Genomic DNA, 16,720 nt, shown 5'->3' with positions numbered 1-16,720 from the left:
TTTGCTTTTACACTTCACCCATCAACAATTTTCACTAAAGCCTAGTTTGATTAATTAAAATAAAATGTCCACATGTTCGGTCTTTTAAGTTATAAACATGAATTTAAGAGAAATTAGGATTGATACAATTTGTAATAATCATATATTAAATCAAACAAACCTTACTAAGATAACTTAAATAAAAATAGTATTGAATAATAAAATAAATGTTATAATATTTTCTTTCAAAAGTTATAATTTAGGATTATTTATTACAGTTTCAAAGCAATTAACTTATTATATAAATTAAATTTATAAATAAATAAAATATTAATGTCACTAATTGAACTAAAAAATTATGACGAGACGAGAGTTTTAACCAACAATTCTGTAAAATTCTTAAATAATGGTTTAGATAAAACCTAATTTTGTCTAACTTTAACTATAAATAGTCTTAAATTGTGAGGTTTAAAAAAAAAAATCTAAAATTTCAATTAATCACAATAACTAATACCAATTTGACAATTTAGGGAAATTAAAACTTATCATAAATATGAGTGTTAAACTTATTTAAGATAGTAATGTCTGATCTAAAATAAATAAAAAATATTGAATCAAACAAGGTCTTTTTATTTCCTATTTCACACATTATTGTTTTATTCTAAACCACTTTGACACTGACATAGTGAGATTACTGTATCTTAGTCAATATATTTTTTTTTTTTTGTTAGTATTTTATAATTCAGAGAAAAAACAATATTTAAATAATTTATTACAGGTGTATTTGACTTATAAATAAGATAAACCGAGGCTACAGATTGTAATAGTCAAATTAAAAGTTAGATGGCATTGACGTGCGTGTTTTATTCTAAATAAATTTTTTTTTTGTTATAGATTTTATTTTATATAAAAATAATTGAAATAATCACAGCTATATATTATTAAAAAAATATAATAAATGAACACGTGAGAGAGACTTGGAGAATGAAAAACAGAGACCGAGTCAAACAAGGCCTAAAGAAAGAGAGGAGAGCGCCGTTAGTGTTTGTAGACGGCGTTCCGTGTATTATTATTATTCCACGAGGACGACCTCGGGTTAAGTGGAGTAACTATGGTTAGTTGGTTAGGTTAGCGTTATGGATTGCAGGAGACGAAGGTTGGAGGAGGAGACAACGCTTTAAAGGAAGAAGTCATTGAAGAAGAGAGAGAGAGAAGTAGTAATAATAATAAAGCTCGAACTTGATTCTCCTGTAACGCTTCTTCAATCACCGATTTTAGTGAGAGAAATCTCTTACGGCGGTTTAACGGTTTCCGTATTTCCGATCTCATCGACTGGAAGCTGAAAAGCCAGCGGCAGGGTAACGTTTCTGCAAGTTTATAGGCAGCATCATTATTATAGCGGGGAAGTATATAGCTGCTTGGATTGAGCTGAAATTAGCGAGTTTAAGAGGAAGGATTATGTGCTTCGATTCATGATTTGAAGGTTCTTTTTATCTTTTTTGACTCGTGCTTTCAATCATGGAGAATCAAGGGTCGTTTTCGCAGCAAAATTCCTTAGGTCTAACCTAACCGTCTTTTTTTTTTTCTCTCTATGTTGTTTATGCTCTTCCTAGCTTATATTCTTACTCTTTGAATGAATACCTTTTGCAGTTGATAACTTGTTGTATACGGAGCTATGGAAGGCTTGTGCAGGTCCACTGGTGGAAATTCCACGGAGAGAAGAGAAAGTTTACTATTTCCCTCAAGGACATATGGAACAAGTTAGTTTCCAGATCGAACTTGTTTTGTTGTTGTTGAGAGAATCAGAATCTATTTTTTTTTTTTGTTTTCATTCTTTCTATTATGGTAAAATTTCCATTTCTGTATCTGTGTTGAGAGAATTTTCTCCTCTTTTTTTCGTTTAGTTGAAGGCATCAACTACAAATCTGAAATTGAATCAGAGGATTCCTATGTTCAATCTTCCTTCGAAGATCCTGTGTCGTGTGTCGCACGCTGAGCTTAAGGTGTGTTCTCATTTGTTATTTGTTTGCATTTCGTGAGCTAGATTCGTTGTCTTGTCTATAATCAATTTTCAAGATTACAAATTGGTTCCTGATTAGGGATCTACAAAAAACAAGCTTATCCAATTGGTTCTTTAATTACGTTTACTGTATTTTGCTAATAATACGTAGGCTGAGCCAGAAACGGATGAAGTGTATGCACAGATTACTTTGTTGCCGGAACAAGATGTAAGAACCCTAAATTTTCACACATCCTTTTCAATTAATAAAAGTAAAAGTAAAAGTACTCTTTCCTTAATTTGACCTGACAATCTTCTCTAGTTTCCGTAACGTTGAAAAGTCTATGCGCGTTAATTGCAGAAAACGGAATCTTTGAGTCCTGATGTATCCATCTCTGAAACTTTGAAGCTTCCCACAGTTTATTCATTCACCAAGGTTTTAACTGCCTCAGATACAAGCACCCATGGAGGGTTTTCAGTTCTTCGGAAACACGCCACTGAATGCCTTCCTCCACTGGTAATTTCTCTTTCCATATATTGTTAAACTTGCCCTAATTCAACTCAATCACTAAATATCTGGTTTTATCTAGGATATGACCCAACCAATACCTACACAAGAACTGGTAGCAAGGGACTTGCACGGCTGTGAATGGCGTTTCAAACACATCTTTCGTGGTATGTACACTAGAATTATCTTTTTACTATGACCAATTGTTGAAATACGTTTATGAGTGCTTATGTGCATGGAATTTGAGATGATTTATATCGGTCTGCGCCTAACATCATGCAGGCCAACCACGGAGACATCTGCTGACTACAGGCTGGAGCACTTTTGTTACATCAAAGAGACTTGTTGCTGGGGATACCTTTGTATTTCTGAGGTTCTTATCTTAATCTTAGTATCCTCCTGATTTCTTGTGCATATATTTGTTTGGGATCCACAATAGGATTATTAATTTATTGAAAACTTTCCAACTCTTCAGAGGAGAAAATGGTGAATTGCGTGTTGGTATTAGACGTGCCGCTTCTCAGCAAAGCTCCATGCCTTCGTCTGTGATTTCTAGTCAGAGTATGCATTTGGGAGTGCTCGCAACTGCAAAGCATGCTGTTGTTACTGAATCCCGATTTGTTGTTTTCTACAAGCCCAGGTTTTTAACCATTTCCCTTGGAGGATTTTTTCTCTTTATTTAGGTAGAGCAATATTTTAACTGCTCTCACTTTTGGAAAACTTTTAGGACAAGTCAGTTCATTGTAAGCTTGAACAAATTTAACGAAGCTGTCAAAAGAGGAGTCTCGATTGGAATGCGGTTCAAAATGAAGTTTGAGGGAGAGGATACTCCTGAGAGGAGGTAACATTTGCTTCTAGACATGATGCGTATTTCACTTCATATCGTGTTGCTGACTCGTTACTATTTTTCAACAGTTTTACAGGCACAGTAGTGGGTGTAGATGATATTTCCCCTCAGTGGGAGGGTTCTAATTGGCGGTCCCTGAAGGTTTTGCAGTCTTTAGATTATCTAAATTTTCCATGTATTGGTTCAGGAGAATTCAAGTGTTAACTGTTGTCTTCTACTTTCCTAGGTTCATTGGGATGAACCTGAACCTGCATCAGTTCAAAGGCCTGAAAGGGTTTCACCCTGGGAAATAGAACCCTTTGTGCAATCCATTCCTCCTAACCTCGTGCAGACAAACACGGCAAAGCATAAAAGGGCGCGTCCAACAAATGAAACTCATGTACTTGGTGAGGGCTGTTCAACTGTTTATTTTGCAATGTTTGCTAACACAACTTATCACTTAAATCTATATAATTATGTAATTGTTAGAACTAAATTGATTTGATAGCTGTTATCCAAAAATCATTTAATTATTTAGATTCAACTAAAATTAAACTAAAAAAAATTTAGGTAATAAGCTAGAAATATTTATTTTTAAAAATTGAGATTCTTATAAGTTACTACAAGGGTAAAATATTTAATTTCCTTACATTAGTTCCACATTTTATAAAACCAACCTCTACATATTAAGTACTTCAAATACAACTTTTCAGCACACTTGTTTTGGTGGATTTTGTTTTGTGACATTGCAACACATCTCCTCTAGATAATACATCGTCAGCTGCATCGGCTGTCTGGAATCCATCACATGGTTCAAGTCAACTAACATCCATGGCTGAATCTCAAAAGAAAGTAACTATTGCTAATAGCAACAACATGTTGGACGGCAACTGGATAACTGCGTCGCATATGAACAGTAATAAGCCAAACCCAACTGCTGACGAAGTAGAAGATAACAAGGGAGGTCCTTCTAGATGGTCTGTTGCTTCAAGTTATTCTCCTTTGCACATAGCAGCACGAAACCAAAGAAATGACGGTCCTCCATCCAATCCGTGTGGTGATCAGAATTCAGAGTCAGTTTCTCGCTGGCGGTTATTTGGTGTCGATTTGAATAGCCCTTCTGTTGGTAAGGTTCCTCCACCACCAACAAGCGATGAGCCGTTATCGGGTAATCTTTCACTTGTTGAAACAGAGCAGAAGTCTGATCTTTCCAAGGCATCAAAGGAACAGGGGTTGACAAAAGATCTGCAGAGTAAGCAGAATAATATTAGCTCAACTAGATCTCGCACCAAGGTAATAAGACTGAAGTCATTAATTAAATGATCAAAATTAATATTCCCTGAAATTAATATTTAAGAAATGATGTCATGCAGGTCCAACTGCAAGGAATGGCAGTTGGTCGGGCTGTTGACTTGAGTGCATTAAAAGGGTATGAAGATCTTATAAATGATCTGGAGAAAATGTTTGGTATACAGGGAGAGCTTCAGGAACGTAGTAAATGGCAGATTGTATTTACCGACGATGAAGGAGATATGATGCTTATGGGCGACGATCCATGGCCGTAAGTATTTTCAGCCCGAGAGTTTGATTATTTGAAAAAAATCTTATCATTACATTGTATGGCCTTCATCAAACAAAGGCCTATTTGGGTTAAATTACTAAAAATCAGTATTATTTTTCTGACAGGGAATTCTGCAACATGGTGCGAAGGATCTTCATATGTTCAAGCCAAGACGTGAAGAAAATGAAAGCAGGGAGCAAGCTTCCATCGTCGGCAGTTGTAGACAGTGAGGGAGGGATTGTTTTCAGCAGCAGCTCAGACCCGGACGAATCCTAGGTTTCTTACCCAAATTCTGTCTTTTTGTGGGTGTTTATTTATTTTTGGTTTTTGGTTTTATTTTGGGAGGGGGGTTTCTAATTTAGGATCTTAGACTTTCCAGTGGGCGGGGATTAAAGCTGGCCCTTCCTATAATTAGGTGTTATTTGTAATGGATCTTTGGTATCTGAGTCCTGTAAGATTATCATATGATTAGATTTTAGAGACTTAAGAAGGAAGAAGTACCAAATGAGACCCTTGACTTAATTTTTTAGGAATGGAAAGCAGCAGTGTTAGTAGAAGAAGAACACCACCAACACCACCACCACCTGTGAATATCATCCATCATAAATGTTTTTTATGTTTAGTTTCTTGTCTTCTTTTGGTGAATATGGGTTGTCAAAAAGTGCTGGTAAAAGAACACCACATGTACTGTTACTAGCCTTGTTGTTGGTATTGTAGTAGTAGTAATCAAAATGAGTGGGAAATTGTGTAACTTTCTTCTTCTTCTTTTTGTTATTGTTGTTCTCTCTTTCTTGCTTGCCATGTGTTTTATGATTTAGAATCTGAGAAATTACAGAATAAAGTAAAAACCCACATGCCTGCCAGCCAGCCATCCAGCCTTGTTGAAGGGCATGGGATGGGGGTATGGTGGGTGGGGGGTTTGTGTTTCCAAGAAAAGAAAGAAGGTTATCCCCACCCCCATCCCCATGTGCCCATCATCTTATGATTCATGAATATTCCGGAACCCTTTTACTAATGGTTAATTTGAATGATTAATAAACTATATTAATATAAACAGAGAGAGAGAGAGAATAATAATAATAAATATTATTATTTAAGGTATGGTAGGAAACATGATAATAATATATATAAAAAGAGATTTTAAGGTATTATTTGGGTCCTGCAAAGGGGACAAGTGGAGGTTGAAGAGAGCCAGAGGAGTATGCAATCTGCATGGAAGACGTGTGTGCACGTGGGAAGCTGGTGGAGGTCCTCCCCAATCTGAAAGTCACCCAGACAGACGCTGCACCTGTTTGTTCAATTCATGTTTAATTTTAACAACTCAACAACTTTCATGAGACTTCTTTGAACAGGAAAGAAGACTTACAGTTTATCCTTGGTCCTTATGAAATCTTCATCAACCAAGATTGTTTGAAGTTTTGCTCTGAAGATATAAGAAGAAGAAGAAGGTTGAGCAGTAGTAGTAGTAGTAGTGGAGGTGATGGGAAGAGTTTGATGATGATGGAAATTAGTATTAATATTAAGAATACTTCTTCTTCTTATTCTTCTCTTGAGATAGAAAACATAGAAGAGTAGTAAGAGGATAATGGAGAAGAGAATTGGTATGGAGAATATGAATGCCTGATACAGTCTCAGTTCAGGCTCTTCTTCATCTTCTTTTTCTTCACCTCCTTCCAAATGAGAAGAAGAAGAAGAAGAATATAATAAACCCATCAATTTCAATTTGCAAAAATGTCACTTTTCTTTCTGTTTCAACCACACACTCTTTATATATATACTTGCCATCCCCCCACACACAAACTCTCTTAATTATGCTGAAAATCAACATGCAGGTTTCTATATATGAATATCAATTGCAACAACTGGCCGGTGTCTTATTTTGTCAATTATTCCTTAAGAAGAAAGAGTAAAACAACAACATGGAAAAGAAAGATAGCTATTCTTTCAATGGAAAGGAATGGCTCAGATTTTCCTTGCCTTTTATATATATATATATATATATATATATATATATATATATATATATATATATATATATATATATATATATATATATATATATATATATATATATATATATATATATATATATATATATATATTCTCACTGTTTAAGCATCTACATGCAGTCAAGTCCCCCATTGAGAATCGGAGAATCGGTTTGTAGCATCAAATGTGTCCTCCTCCCATTCGGAGGATCATTATAATTATTTCATTAACAAACATAATCTGACCTTTTTCTAATGATTTGATTTTTAAAATAAATAAAAAAAAGTCTTTGATTTTTCTAATGATTGGTCCAAATGCCAATCAAATATCTTGTTAGTGTGTGTATTCAAAGTTCAAACTATTAGCTAGCTAGCAGCTAGCTAGTGGAAGAATATGAATTAGGAGCCCCAGCCTTTAATTAAGTTTCTCTTCTGTTAATTAATTAATTAATTAAGAAACTTTTTGTACAACTAGAATATCAAATAAATGAGCATTAATTAATTATAATAAATCCCATTTTGGGGGGTCAAATAAATAATTATAAAGTTCAATTAATTGTTTTAAAGGAACTTTGTGGGGTGGGGTTGGGGGATATATATATATATATATAAACCCTAAAACCTAGCTACCTCTAGTCAAAGCAAAGAAAAGGGTTAAAACTTATATAAACATCCCACTTTCATGGACTAGACTGTCTAGTCTTCAGAGATGATGAGAATGGGAATGAATGGGTGCATGTGCATGAACAGTGAAAGAATAAATAATAATAATAATAATAATAATGTTAATTAGCTATATATATATATATAGAAGAAGAATAAAGGCAAAAAGTTCAATGACAAATTCACAATGGACGGTGGTGGCCAAGGTTAAGACCAAAACATATATAAATATAATTCAATATTATCCCAACAACACTCTTAATTATTAGGGGCGTTTAATACACTGCAAATTACATTATTGGCTATTATAGTTATTATTGTTTCATAAAAAAAAATTGTACAAGGTTGGTATCGATATAAAATGCAGTATCAGGATAAAAACACAATTTTAATATTTTAATTGATTAAAGTAAAATTGTTTTTATATTATTATTATTTTCTAAGTTTATTTATTATTATAAATTATTGTACTATAATTATTTAACATTTTAGTTAATATATTTAATAACAAATGACTTTTTAAAATTAAAATATAAACTGTGAGTTATATTCATTTAAATGAAATGTTATTAATTGGTTATAACAAAATATATATATATATATATATATTATTATTTTTTAATATTAAAATTATTATTATAATAAAAAGTGATTTTTTTTCTTCTTATTTTCAGGTTTTTTTACTTATTATTTTATTTTTTCTCATGTTACTGTTTCGTTTTTTTTGAATTATCATTTTCCCAATTCATGATAATATGTTTATGTTTTATATTTTAAACCACTATCATTATTTTTTATTATACATTAATTATTTAAAATTATTATATTATATATAATATTAAAACTAAATAAAATATATGTTTAATATATTATATAATAATATTATTGTTAATAAAGAGTACAATCAAAATTAAAAAATAAGTGGTATAAGAAAGGTCTTAGATAAATTTAAGTACAGTTATAATTTTATACCACATATAAAATACAAATTATATAGGGATATATCCATATTAAAAACATAATAAATACCGTATAAAAATATTGTTGATATAACTTTTTACTATACCAACATTTACATATTTCATTGTATTAACAAAACACAGCCTAATTATAATTCAAATAAAGATGTGCTTTAAACAAAAATACAATAGAAATCATAATAACCTTGTGCGAATGTATCACAAACAAAATAACAAAATAAAAAAATAAAATTTAATTGAATCAAGTAAATGAAAACAGGCCTACTTGACGGCCCATACATGGTTTAAAATAAATAAACGGAATGGACTATAAAAAAAGCCCAACAGTTGGGATATATTTTTTTTTCTATATTTTGTTTAGATTACTTGGGACTTGAGTCAAGATCGAACTGGCAAGTTGTAAAAACTGAGAAACCGACGGCGAGACGAGAAAAAGGCAAGAGACCCTCCCTCTAGGATCATCGCACATAGAGAGACGGAGAAATGGATCCAAGGCTTACGGAGGTTTCCCAGCTATTCGAACGATTCAAAGCTGCTTTCACAAGAAAGGATTTCGATGGCTGCGATAATTTTCTTTCTAAACTCAAGGTAATTACTTACTACTTTCCAATCTACGGATTTTCTCGTCCCTAAGCCCTAGTTTCTAGGTTTTGTAGCCTTATTGTACGTTCTATGTATGCATTTCGCAAACTCTGATATCTTTCTTGTTGTTGCATTTCAATTTCATGATTTCAATGCTGTGTTTGGAAGGTTTGCTGCGTCTATACACGATAATGTTTAGATTATTGTCTGGAAACTAGTATTCAATTTGCGGTCTCCTGTTTTGAAGTTTCATAGTTTGATTTTAGGTAGTTGTGTCAAATTTATTTGTTTGTTTATAATCTTACACTGCATACAAATGGAAGGTGTACTTGTAGCTTTTATGAAGCTAGACTGGAAATTGCTTGCCACAATCCTTGCACTAATCTTAACAGCTTAATAAATAAGATTGAAATGAACATTTACAAGCATAATGTTTTTATTTGTTCATATACTCTCTATTCTTAAAGAGATTTTGACTATTTTAGAATCAGTAATATTTCCACATCTGGATTCTTTTACAATGATGTGCATTTCATATCCATATTTCATCATGTTTTTTTTTTTATAGTAATAAATAATATTGTTAAATCTTGCTGTTTGATGAAGATGAATGACACTACTAATAGCAGTTTTATATGGATTCTAAGGGACTTGTCATTAGTATTATTTCATGATTGAATAATCATCTTATTGCAGGTCTTACTGACTGGCTTCAAAAGCCTTCCGCCATTGTTTCAAGAAACACCCAATGCTGTTCAGGAGTTAACAATAGCAAGTACGTTGTCTTTTGTTGTTTCCTTTTCTCGTACCTATTATCTGTCTAGCAATATCTCCATTAACAGTGGGCATATTTCAGACAATGTTTAACTGTTTCATGTAATCAATACAAGAAATTCTTAAGTTGTTCTTGCTGATTCTGACATTTGTTTTTTGGGAAAGGTAGTATTTGGGAGGTGAAAGCCCTTAGGTTTGAAAATGGTATTACTCCTATCAAGAATTTGGGAGTGGGGGAGTACTAGTTTAGGACATGTTCATTTTGATGCAGAATTTTATATTTACATCCTTGGAAAGAGAATCTCCAACCGCTTTATAGAACTTCAGTAATAAGATTCTTCAAGTATCCCAGCAGAGTTTCATGATCAATAAAGAATTTGATACATAAGCCCCCATTTAGAAACATTTTTTCGCTGTGAGATATCTCATCTCGATGTGGATAAAATGAGATCCAGAAATTGTTTCCAAATAGTCTCACAGATTATCCTTTCTGTTTAATTTTGTTCTTATCTATAGCTAATTCCCATCCTCCTAAAGTTCCACGGATGTATGAAGATCGTGTATCATGCACTTACCCATTTTCCTCTTACCTTATCATTTCTATATTGGTAATCATAACAATTTCTTGCAATTTTAGGGGATATATATGAGCATGCAGTTGTTCTTACTGTGAAAACTGGGGACCTTGATGCCTTCGAGAGGGATTTCTTTCAGTTGAAACCTTACTACACAGATGCAGGGTAACTAACTATTTAGTATTTTCACTTGAGCATTTGTGGATAGTCTGATGATACTATACATTGATTATCTCTATAAAATTGTGCTTCACTCATCCTAGCATGTCCTTGTTTCAATTCTCTTTAAATGCAGTGCGCGTCTTTCACAATCCCCTCAGGAGTACCTTATCTTGGGCCTCAATTTATTGAGACTCTTAGTGCAGAATAGGATTGCAGAGTTCCACACTGAGCTGGAGTTGCTTTCCGCTGCTGCCCTTGAGAATGCTTGTATCAAACATGCTGTAGAATTAGAGCAGTCTTTTATGGAAGGTGCTTACAACCGTGTTCTACGTGCAAGAGAGACTGTACCACATGAAACCTATGATTATTTCATGGACCTTCTATCGAAGACTGTCAGGTAACTAGTCGTTTGAATTTGCTGCAATGTTTTTGGGTTGGAAAGAAGTTTGTTCATTGCAAATAGTCTTAAAATTATTCTCCACTAAGAATCAGCATAAACAACACCAATATCTTCCCATTTGACACAGTGTATGATAAATTTATTTTTCCAGAGATGAGATTGCTGGGTGCAGTGAAAAGGCATATGATTCACTTTCCATCCGAGATGCTATCAAAATCTTGCTCTTCACTTCCGACCAAGAATTGCTTGAATACATCAAAGAGGTAAACTTCCTCCTCCTCCTGCTGCTGCTCTATTTCAAATGGCCGAGTAAAAATAATGAATGGAAATTATTGTATAGGAGCACCCGGACTGGGAGGTAAAGAATGGTTTGGTGATATTCCAAAAGGCGAAAGACTTAGCACCAAGCAAGGAGATTCCATCTCTGCAGCTCATCAACCAGACTCTAAGTTATGCCCGCGAGTTGGAGCGCATTGTGTGAAAGAGAATGAGACCGATGGGATATTATTGTATTGTGTTTCCTGGGTTTCGCAGTTCAAATGCCTGCCTGATGATTAGGACACTCTTTTTAACTGTTGAGGGGAGATACATATATGTTTATTTGCAATTTCATTACCTTAATGTCTCTTTTAAAAGATCAAACATGTTCTACTAAGATGTTATTGTTGGTTTCTTCTCCTATTAGGAAAACTCTTGGGCTGATTTGAATTTCAGTTTAGATTTGAAGCTTCTGAATTTTTAATATGACAGGGAGACTTAGAATTGTGCCAAAGCTTTCAAATGATAAAAACAAAACAAAACAAAATCCGAGAAATTTCCTAGAAATTTCACTGGGACCCACAAAATGTCCTACTACTATCAAACGACAAATTAGCAGAATCCAACGTACTCTACAAGCTAATTAAGGAATGATGATGCATGGTTTGAAATGTATATGGGCTATTTAAAATTAGTTAATTTAAGTAATGAAGGCATATTGATATTGGATAGTGTCACTCACAAGACTGATCATCCTATATCTTAAATGAGAAGCTCTATTTAATACAATTCAGATTTATTAATAAAAACAAAAGGATTCTTTTGACTTTTAGGTTTGAGAAAGACCCTTTAAATTTAGTAGTTAGTACCCCCATCATCCATCCATCCATCCATCCGTTAAAAGTGATTCAACCAATAGTTAGTACCCCCATCATCCATCCATCCATCCATCCGTTAAAAGTGATTCAACCAACAAGTCATATATATATATATATATGGTCTTTACTTACCTAGTGGTTAGTATTTAGTACCCCTTAAAAGTAATTCTTATAACATAGCATTATGGGTCTTCCTTTGTTGGCCCTGGCGCCGAAGCTGAACCTCTTAGCCGCTGTTGGTGGCGGCGGTGGTAGTGGTCTGAGTCCAATGGTGGCTAGTCTGGCTTGGCCATTTCTAGTGTTGAAAGTATCTTTCAGTTTGAAGCCCATTAAGAGAGCCTATAGGGATTTGGTTTACGCTTCCAGACTCTTCTTCTTTCAGCTTGGTCGGATCGCACTCAGTCCCAACGCTGCCGCTGGAGATGAGCAGCGTTGGGAAAGAGCTGTCCGTTTGGTGTGCCAGAGGATAGTTAGACAGCCGTCGGAGTCCGATGAGGAGAACTTGAACAACCTCTCTATGCTTGCACTCTAATTAATTAAATGCATGTCTTTTAATTATTTTATATATACATACATTAAAGACATGTTACTATATTTTATTGTTGAGCTAATACATAAATCTACCATTCAACAATTAACATGGCATATATGTTTGAGCATATTCCACCAATCTTCATGTTTTCTCAAAATAATTAGTTTTAGAAATTTATTGATAGATCTGAAGTCTTAGGTTTAGTTAATAAATAAATTTTATTCTCTTTAGGTTTAATTTGAGAAAAGTAAACAATAAAAAAAAAAAAAAAGGAGTAAAGCTAGTAATAATTAAATGTAACCCACTTGATCAAGTTAAAGTCACGAATTTGATTATCGCTAAACGATAAAATTTAATTTAAATAATAATTTTGTGAAGATAATGTTTAGTCTTTCAATCATATTTATTTTTTTAAAATTGTCAAACATAATAAATGAGATAACCATAGGTAATATGAAAAAAAAAAAAAAAATCACAATTTTTTATTAATATAAAAAACTAGCATTGTCATTACTCTTGACTTTTGTACTCTTAAAAATCACTTTTAACCTTAAATCCTAACAAGAACAAAATTGTATCACATTTAAACCGACATGAGCAAATTTTGAAATTCATTCTTAAAATAAGTTTCATACAAACATACATAAATCAACACTTATACACACATACACATAGTTGAAACTGATGGTAATTAATGACAATAATAATATTAAAAAGCATCACTCAAAATCAAAGAAAAGTAGCATTTTTAGTAAGTCCCTCAATAAAGTTACTACTGAATTCCTTGATCGATCCCATCAAAGACTACGAGTCGTCTTTCTTCACCACGACATCTTTGATCATGATCTTTTCATTCTTCTTCTTCTTCCCTTTGTTGATGTGCATGGTCATATATATATATATATATATATATATATATATATATAAAACACCAATGATTCTCTCTATTGTACTATTACTATTGGCCAACTCTAAAACAAGTAGAGTTACTAAACAGATGACATACATGACAGAAGGAGATATCACAAATTGAGGGCTGCCGGTGTGCGTCAAAACCCAATGCTTCTTTAACTTGTCTTACCACCGAAAATTATTGTCTGCCAATTGCACTGAAAAAGTTAATAATTATTTTTCAGTGAACACTCACAACATGTCATTAAGAAAACTATGTTTTGAGTTAGATAGATAAACATATAAAAAATATATTAACAGAATTGTTGCATAAATATTATACAAATAATTACTATAAATAATATATTTTTAAATCATAAATAAATAAATTTAAGAATGTTCACATTCTTAATAAGATTTTAATTTTATAATTGTTAAAAAAAGATTAATATATTATTTTTTTTATTATAATGAATAAATTAAAAAATAGATAAAAGTTAGACAATAAAAAATAATATAAGAAAAGTAAAAAATAATTATTTATTATAATTATTTATTTTTTTATCTTATTTAAAATAATATATTCATATAATTTATTTTTATTTTTTTAAAATTTAAATAATTTATTAATATTTAAAATTAAGTTAGTAAAATTCAAATTATTTTAAATAAAAAAACATTAAATTTATAAATATATAATTAAATAATAAGTTATATATTATTCATAATTTATAAAAAAATAATTATAAAAGATAAAGTGAGTAATATTTAAATATATATAAAATATTATTACAAATATAAAAAATAAATTAACTGAATGTATAAATTTAATTAAAAAAAGCAAATTGCTTTTCCCACCCCCTCCCATATTCCCACCCCCCGCTTAACTCCTTAATTAATTTTAAAATGACTTATTTATCCCTACCACCTTTATATATTTACACATTTCTTATTTTATTTATTTTATTTTATTATTGAGTGTTTTTATTAAATATAATTAATTAATTTTTAATATTTTTTAACTTTATTTATTTAATTAAAAATACAAAATATTATTATTTTTATATTATAATTATTTAAAATATATTAAATATTGAAATATATAATAATTTAATAAAATATAAATAATTAATATTTTATTATATTAATTATATATATATATATATATTAAAATACTTACAAAAATTATTTATCAAATAATAATTAATAATTAGTCTAATTATAATATTTTAATTAATAATATTATATATTAATAATTAGTCAAACATAATATTTTTAATTTTAATTAATAATATTATATATTAATAATTATTTCTAATTTTAATTAATAATATTATATATTAATAATTAGTCAAACATAATATTAATAATTATTAATATTTTTATAAATAAAATTATCTATTAAATAATAATTAATAATTAATATAATCATAATATTTTATTTAATAATATTATATATTAATAATTATTCAAACATAATATTTTTAATAATAAGTCTAAATAATATTATATATTAATAATTAGTCAAACATAATATTTTTAATAATAAGTAGCCTTCACCGCCGCCCTAAAATAAATAAAATAAGAAATGTAAATATATAAAGGTGGCAGGGTTAAATAAGTCATTTTAGAGTTGATTGAGGAGTGAGGGAGGGGGTGGGAATATGGGAGGGGGTGGGAAAAGCAGCTCCCTTAAAAAAATACCCAACAAACAGCTGAATCAAATTAACGAACTGTCTGCAATGGTTCTGTCCAATCGGGTCGGTTCCTTTGGGTACCCGAACTGTCGGATCTCATTGCTATGATAAATCGCACGAAATTAAAAAAAAAAAAAAAAAAAAAAGAAATTTTTCATAAGGGCTTCTTTGATTCGGATCGGTGAGGGAGAAAGCTCGAATCTGCGGGGGGGGAAATCTAATCGAGACATGGTAACGTATTGGAAAAATGAAAAATCTTCATCATCCGATTGAAAACAACAGTTCGTTGATGGGTTTACACTGTTGTTTGTTTTGCAGTCAGCTCTTTTCAACTTCCACTCTTTCTTGACGGTGGTGCTTCTGGTGATTTGCACATGTACATATCTTAAGTTGCAGTTCCCTTCAACCCTTGTGCAGAAGACAGGGTACTGCCACTTTTACTTTCAAAATTCATGTTTTGCTGTCATTCTAGGTTTTCTAATTGTCTATGTCAGATTTGGAATAAAATTAGATATCATACTGAACAGCAGAAGTAGATCAACTGTTGTATTGAAATGGGATCATCAGATCTTGATGTAATTTGTTTTGTATGAGATCATCAATGTGTATGATTCTAACAAAGTGGAATTAATAGGCAATCAAAATATTCCTCATTTCTTGTTTTCATGATTGTACCACAAATCTGTAGGACAGAATTCTTGGTTAGATTTGACTAGTATGAAAATCGTTTCTGCTATTATTGCTTTTGAAGATAGCAGTTGTCCATTAATTTTGCCATTGTTGGGCTAAAGAAATGGTAGGTCTTTTGAAGATAGCAGATGTCCATTATTTTTTCCATTGCTGGGCTAAAGAAATGGTAGGTATCTGGACTGTTTTGCTACAATTCTAATGCATGATAGAATCTGGTATATAATTGTTACTTATCGTTAGCAGTTTTGTGCCCCAATTCGATGCAAATTTTGTTAAATTTGTCAAGTATTTATCCATTACTTGCACTGGAAGTACGAGGAAAAAAGTTATCGGACTTGGTTGTTGCTCTCGTAACTCTCCTAAGAATTGGATCCTACTTGTTGCTAATTTATCTTTTTTTGCTTCTTTCCTGATCTATATGTCAGGTTCCGAGGGTTTTTCTGGAAGGCTTCTCGAATTGGTATGTAGATAGAATTTGAATGGTGCCCTGTGGCTATTTTAGGGTTTGCTGAATGTGGAATTTATAAACTCTTGAATATTCGATGCAGGTGAGCGCTTAAGCCCTTGGGTAGCAGCGGGATGCTTTACTATGGGAGTTTCAATTATATTTTTCTAAGGGATGATGAAGGTGCATTTTCATATATTGTGGAACTATGTAGCTGATTTATAGAAATATTGATATTATTTTCTTCTTGTTGTCAATAACTTTTTGAAATGCCATACAATCTAATGTATTAAACCATTACAAAACTTTGGAGGTTTGAGAAGTCATCATAG

At 31.7% G+C, this 16,720-nt stretch overlaps 4 protein-coding genes across 5 annotated transcripts; 3 read left to right on the top strand and 1 right to left on the bottom strand.

Annotated features, from left to right (window-relative positions):
* Positions 1 to 1,164: 1,164 nt before the first annotated feature.
* On the top strand, positions 1,165 to 5,624 carry LOC124928702 (auxin response factor 9-like). 2 transcript variants are annotated; one of them, XM_047468955.1, is made up of 14 exons: positions 1,165 to 1,537; positions 1,630 to 1,739; positions 1,884 to 1,982; positions 2,151 to 2,207; positions 2,340 to 2,495; positions 2,569 to 2,653; positions 2,769 to 2,859; positions 2,962 to 3,126; positions 3,214 to 3,327; positions 3,402 to 3,474; positions 3,560 to 3,719; positions 4,079 to 4,605; positions 4,686 to 4,873; positions 4,999 to 5,624. In XM_047468955.1, the coding sequence occupies exons 1-14, from the start codon at positions 1,498 to 1,500 to the stop codon at positions 5,147 to 5,149; spliced, it is 2,016 nt and encodes a 671-aa protein (XP_047324911.1). In that variant the 5' UTR covers positions 1,165 to 1,497; the 3' UTR covers positions 5,150 to 5,624. The 2 variants fall into 2 exon arrangements, with proteins under 2 accessions (XP_047324911.1, XP_047324912.1); XM_047468956.1 differs by having other exon boundaries at positions 1,166 to 1,462.
* A 389-nt stretch (positions 5,625 to 6,013) lies between these two features.
* On the bottom strand, positions 6,014 to 6,586 carry LOC124928793 (probable E3 ubiquitin-protein ligase RHA4A). Its single transcript, XM_047469038.1, has 2 exons — positions 6,237 to 6,586; positions 6,014 to 6,155 (listed from the first exon to the last, which is right to left on the bottom strand). Exons 1-2 carry the CDS (start codon positions 6,584 to 6,586, stop codon positions 6,014 to 6,016), a joined length of 492 nt encoding a protein of 163 aa, XP_047324994.1.
* Positions 6,587 to 8,878: 2,292 nt separating this feature from the next.
* Positions 8,879 to 11,726, top strand: LOC124932615 (26S proteasome non-ATPase regulatory subunit 8 homolog A). The gene is made up of 6 exons (XM_047473273.1): positions 8,879 to 9,092; positions 9,783 to 9,861; positions 10,498 to 10,600; positions 10,731 to 10,994; positions 11,149 to 11,260; positions 11,338 to 11,726. Exons 1-6 carry the CDS (start codon positions 8,988 to 8,990, stop codon positions 11,476 to 11,478), a joined length of 804 nt encoding a protein of 267 aa, XP_047329229.1. The 5' UTR covers positions 8,879 to 8,987; the 3' UTR covers positions 11,479 to 11,726.
* Positions 11,727 to 15,393: 3,667 nt separating this feature from the next.
* Positions 15,394 to 16,710, top strand: LOC124932353 (protein kish-like). Its single transcript, XM_047472973.1, has 4 exons — positions 15,394 to 15,484; positions 15,572 to 15,678; positions 16,369 to 16,403; positions 16,492 to 16,710. The coding sequence occupies exons 1-4, from the start codon at positions 15,482 to 15,484 to the stop codon at positions 16,557 to 16,559; spliced, it is 213 nt and encodes a 70-aa protein (XP_047328929.1). The 5' UTR covers positions 15,394 to 15,481; the 3' UTR covers positions 16,560 to 16,710.
* The last annotated feature ends 10 nt before the right edge of the window (positions 16,711 to 16,720 follow it).

This window comes from Impatiens glandulifera, chromosome 3 (genome assembly GCF_907164915.1).
Source record: "Impatiens glandulifera chromosome 3, dImpGla2.1, whole genome shotgun sequence".
NCBI lineage: Eukaryota > Viridiplantae > Streptophyta > Magnoliopsida > Ericales > Balsaminaceae > Impatiens > Impatiens glandulifera.
The sequence above is the reverse complement of the archived record's forward strand: the minus strand, read 5'-3'. Positions and strand labels throughout refer to the sequence as shown.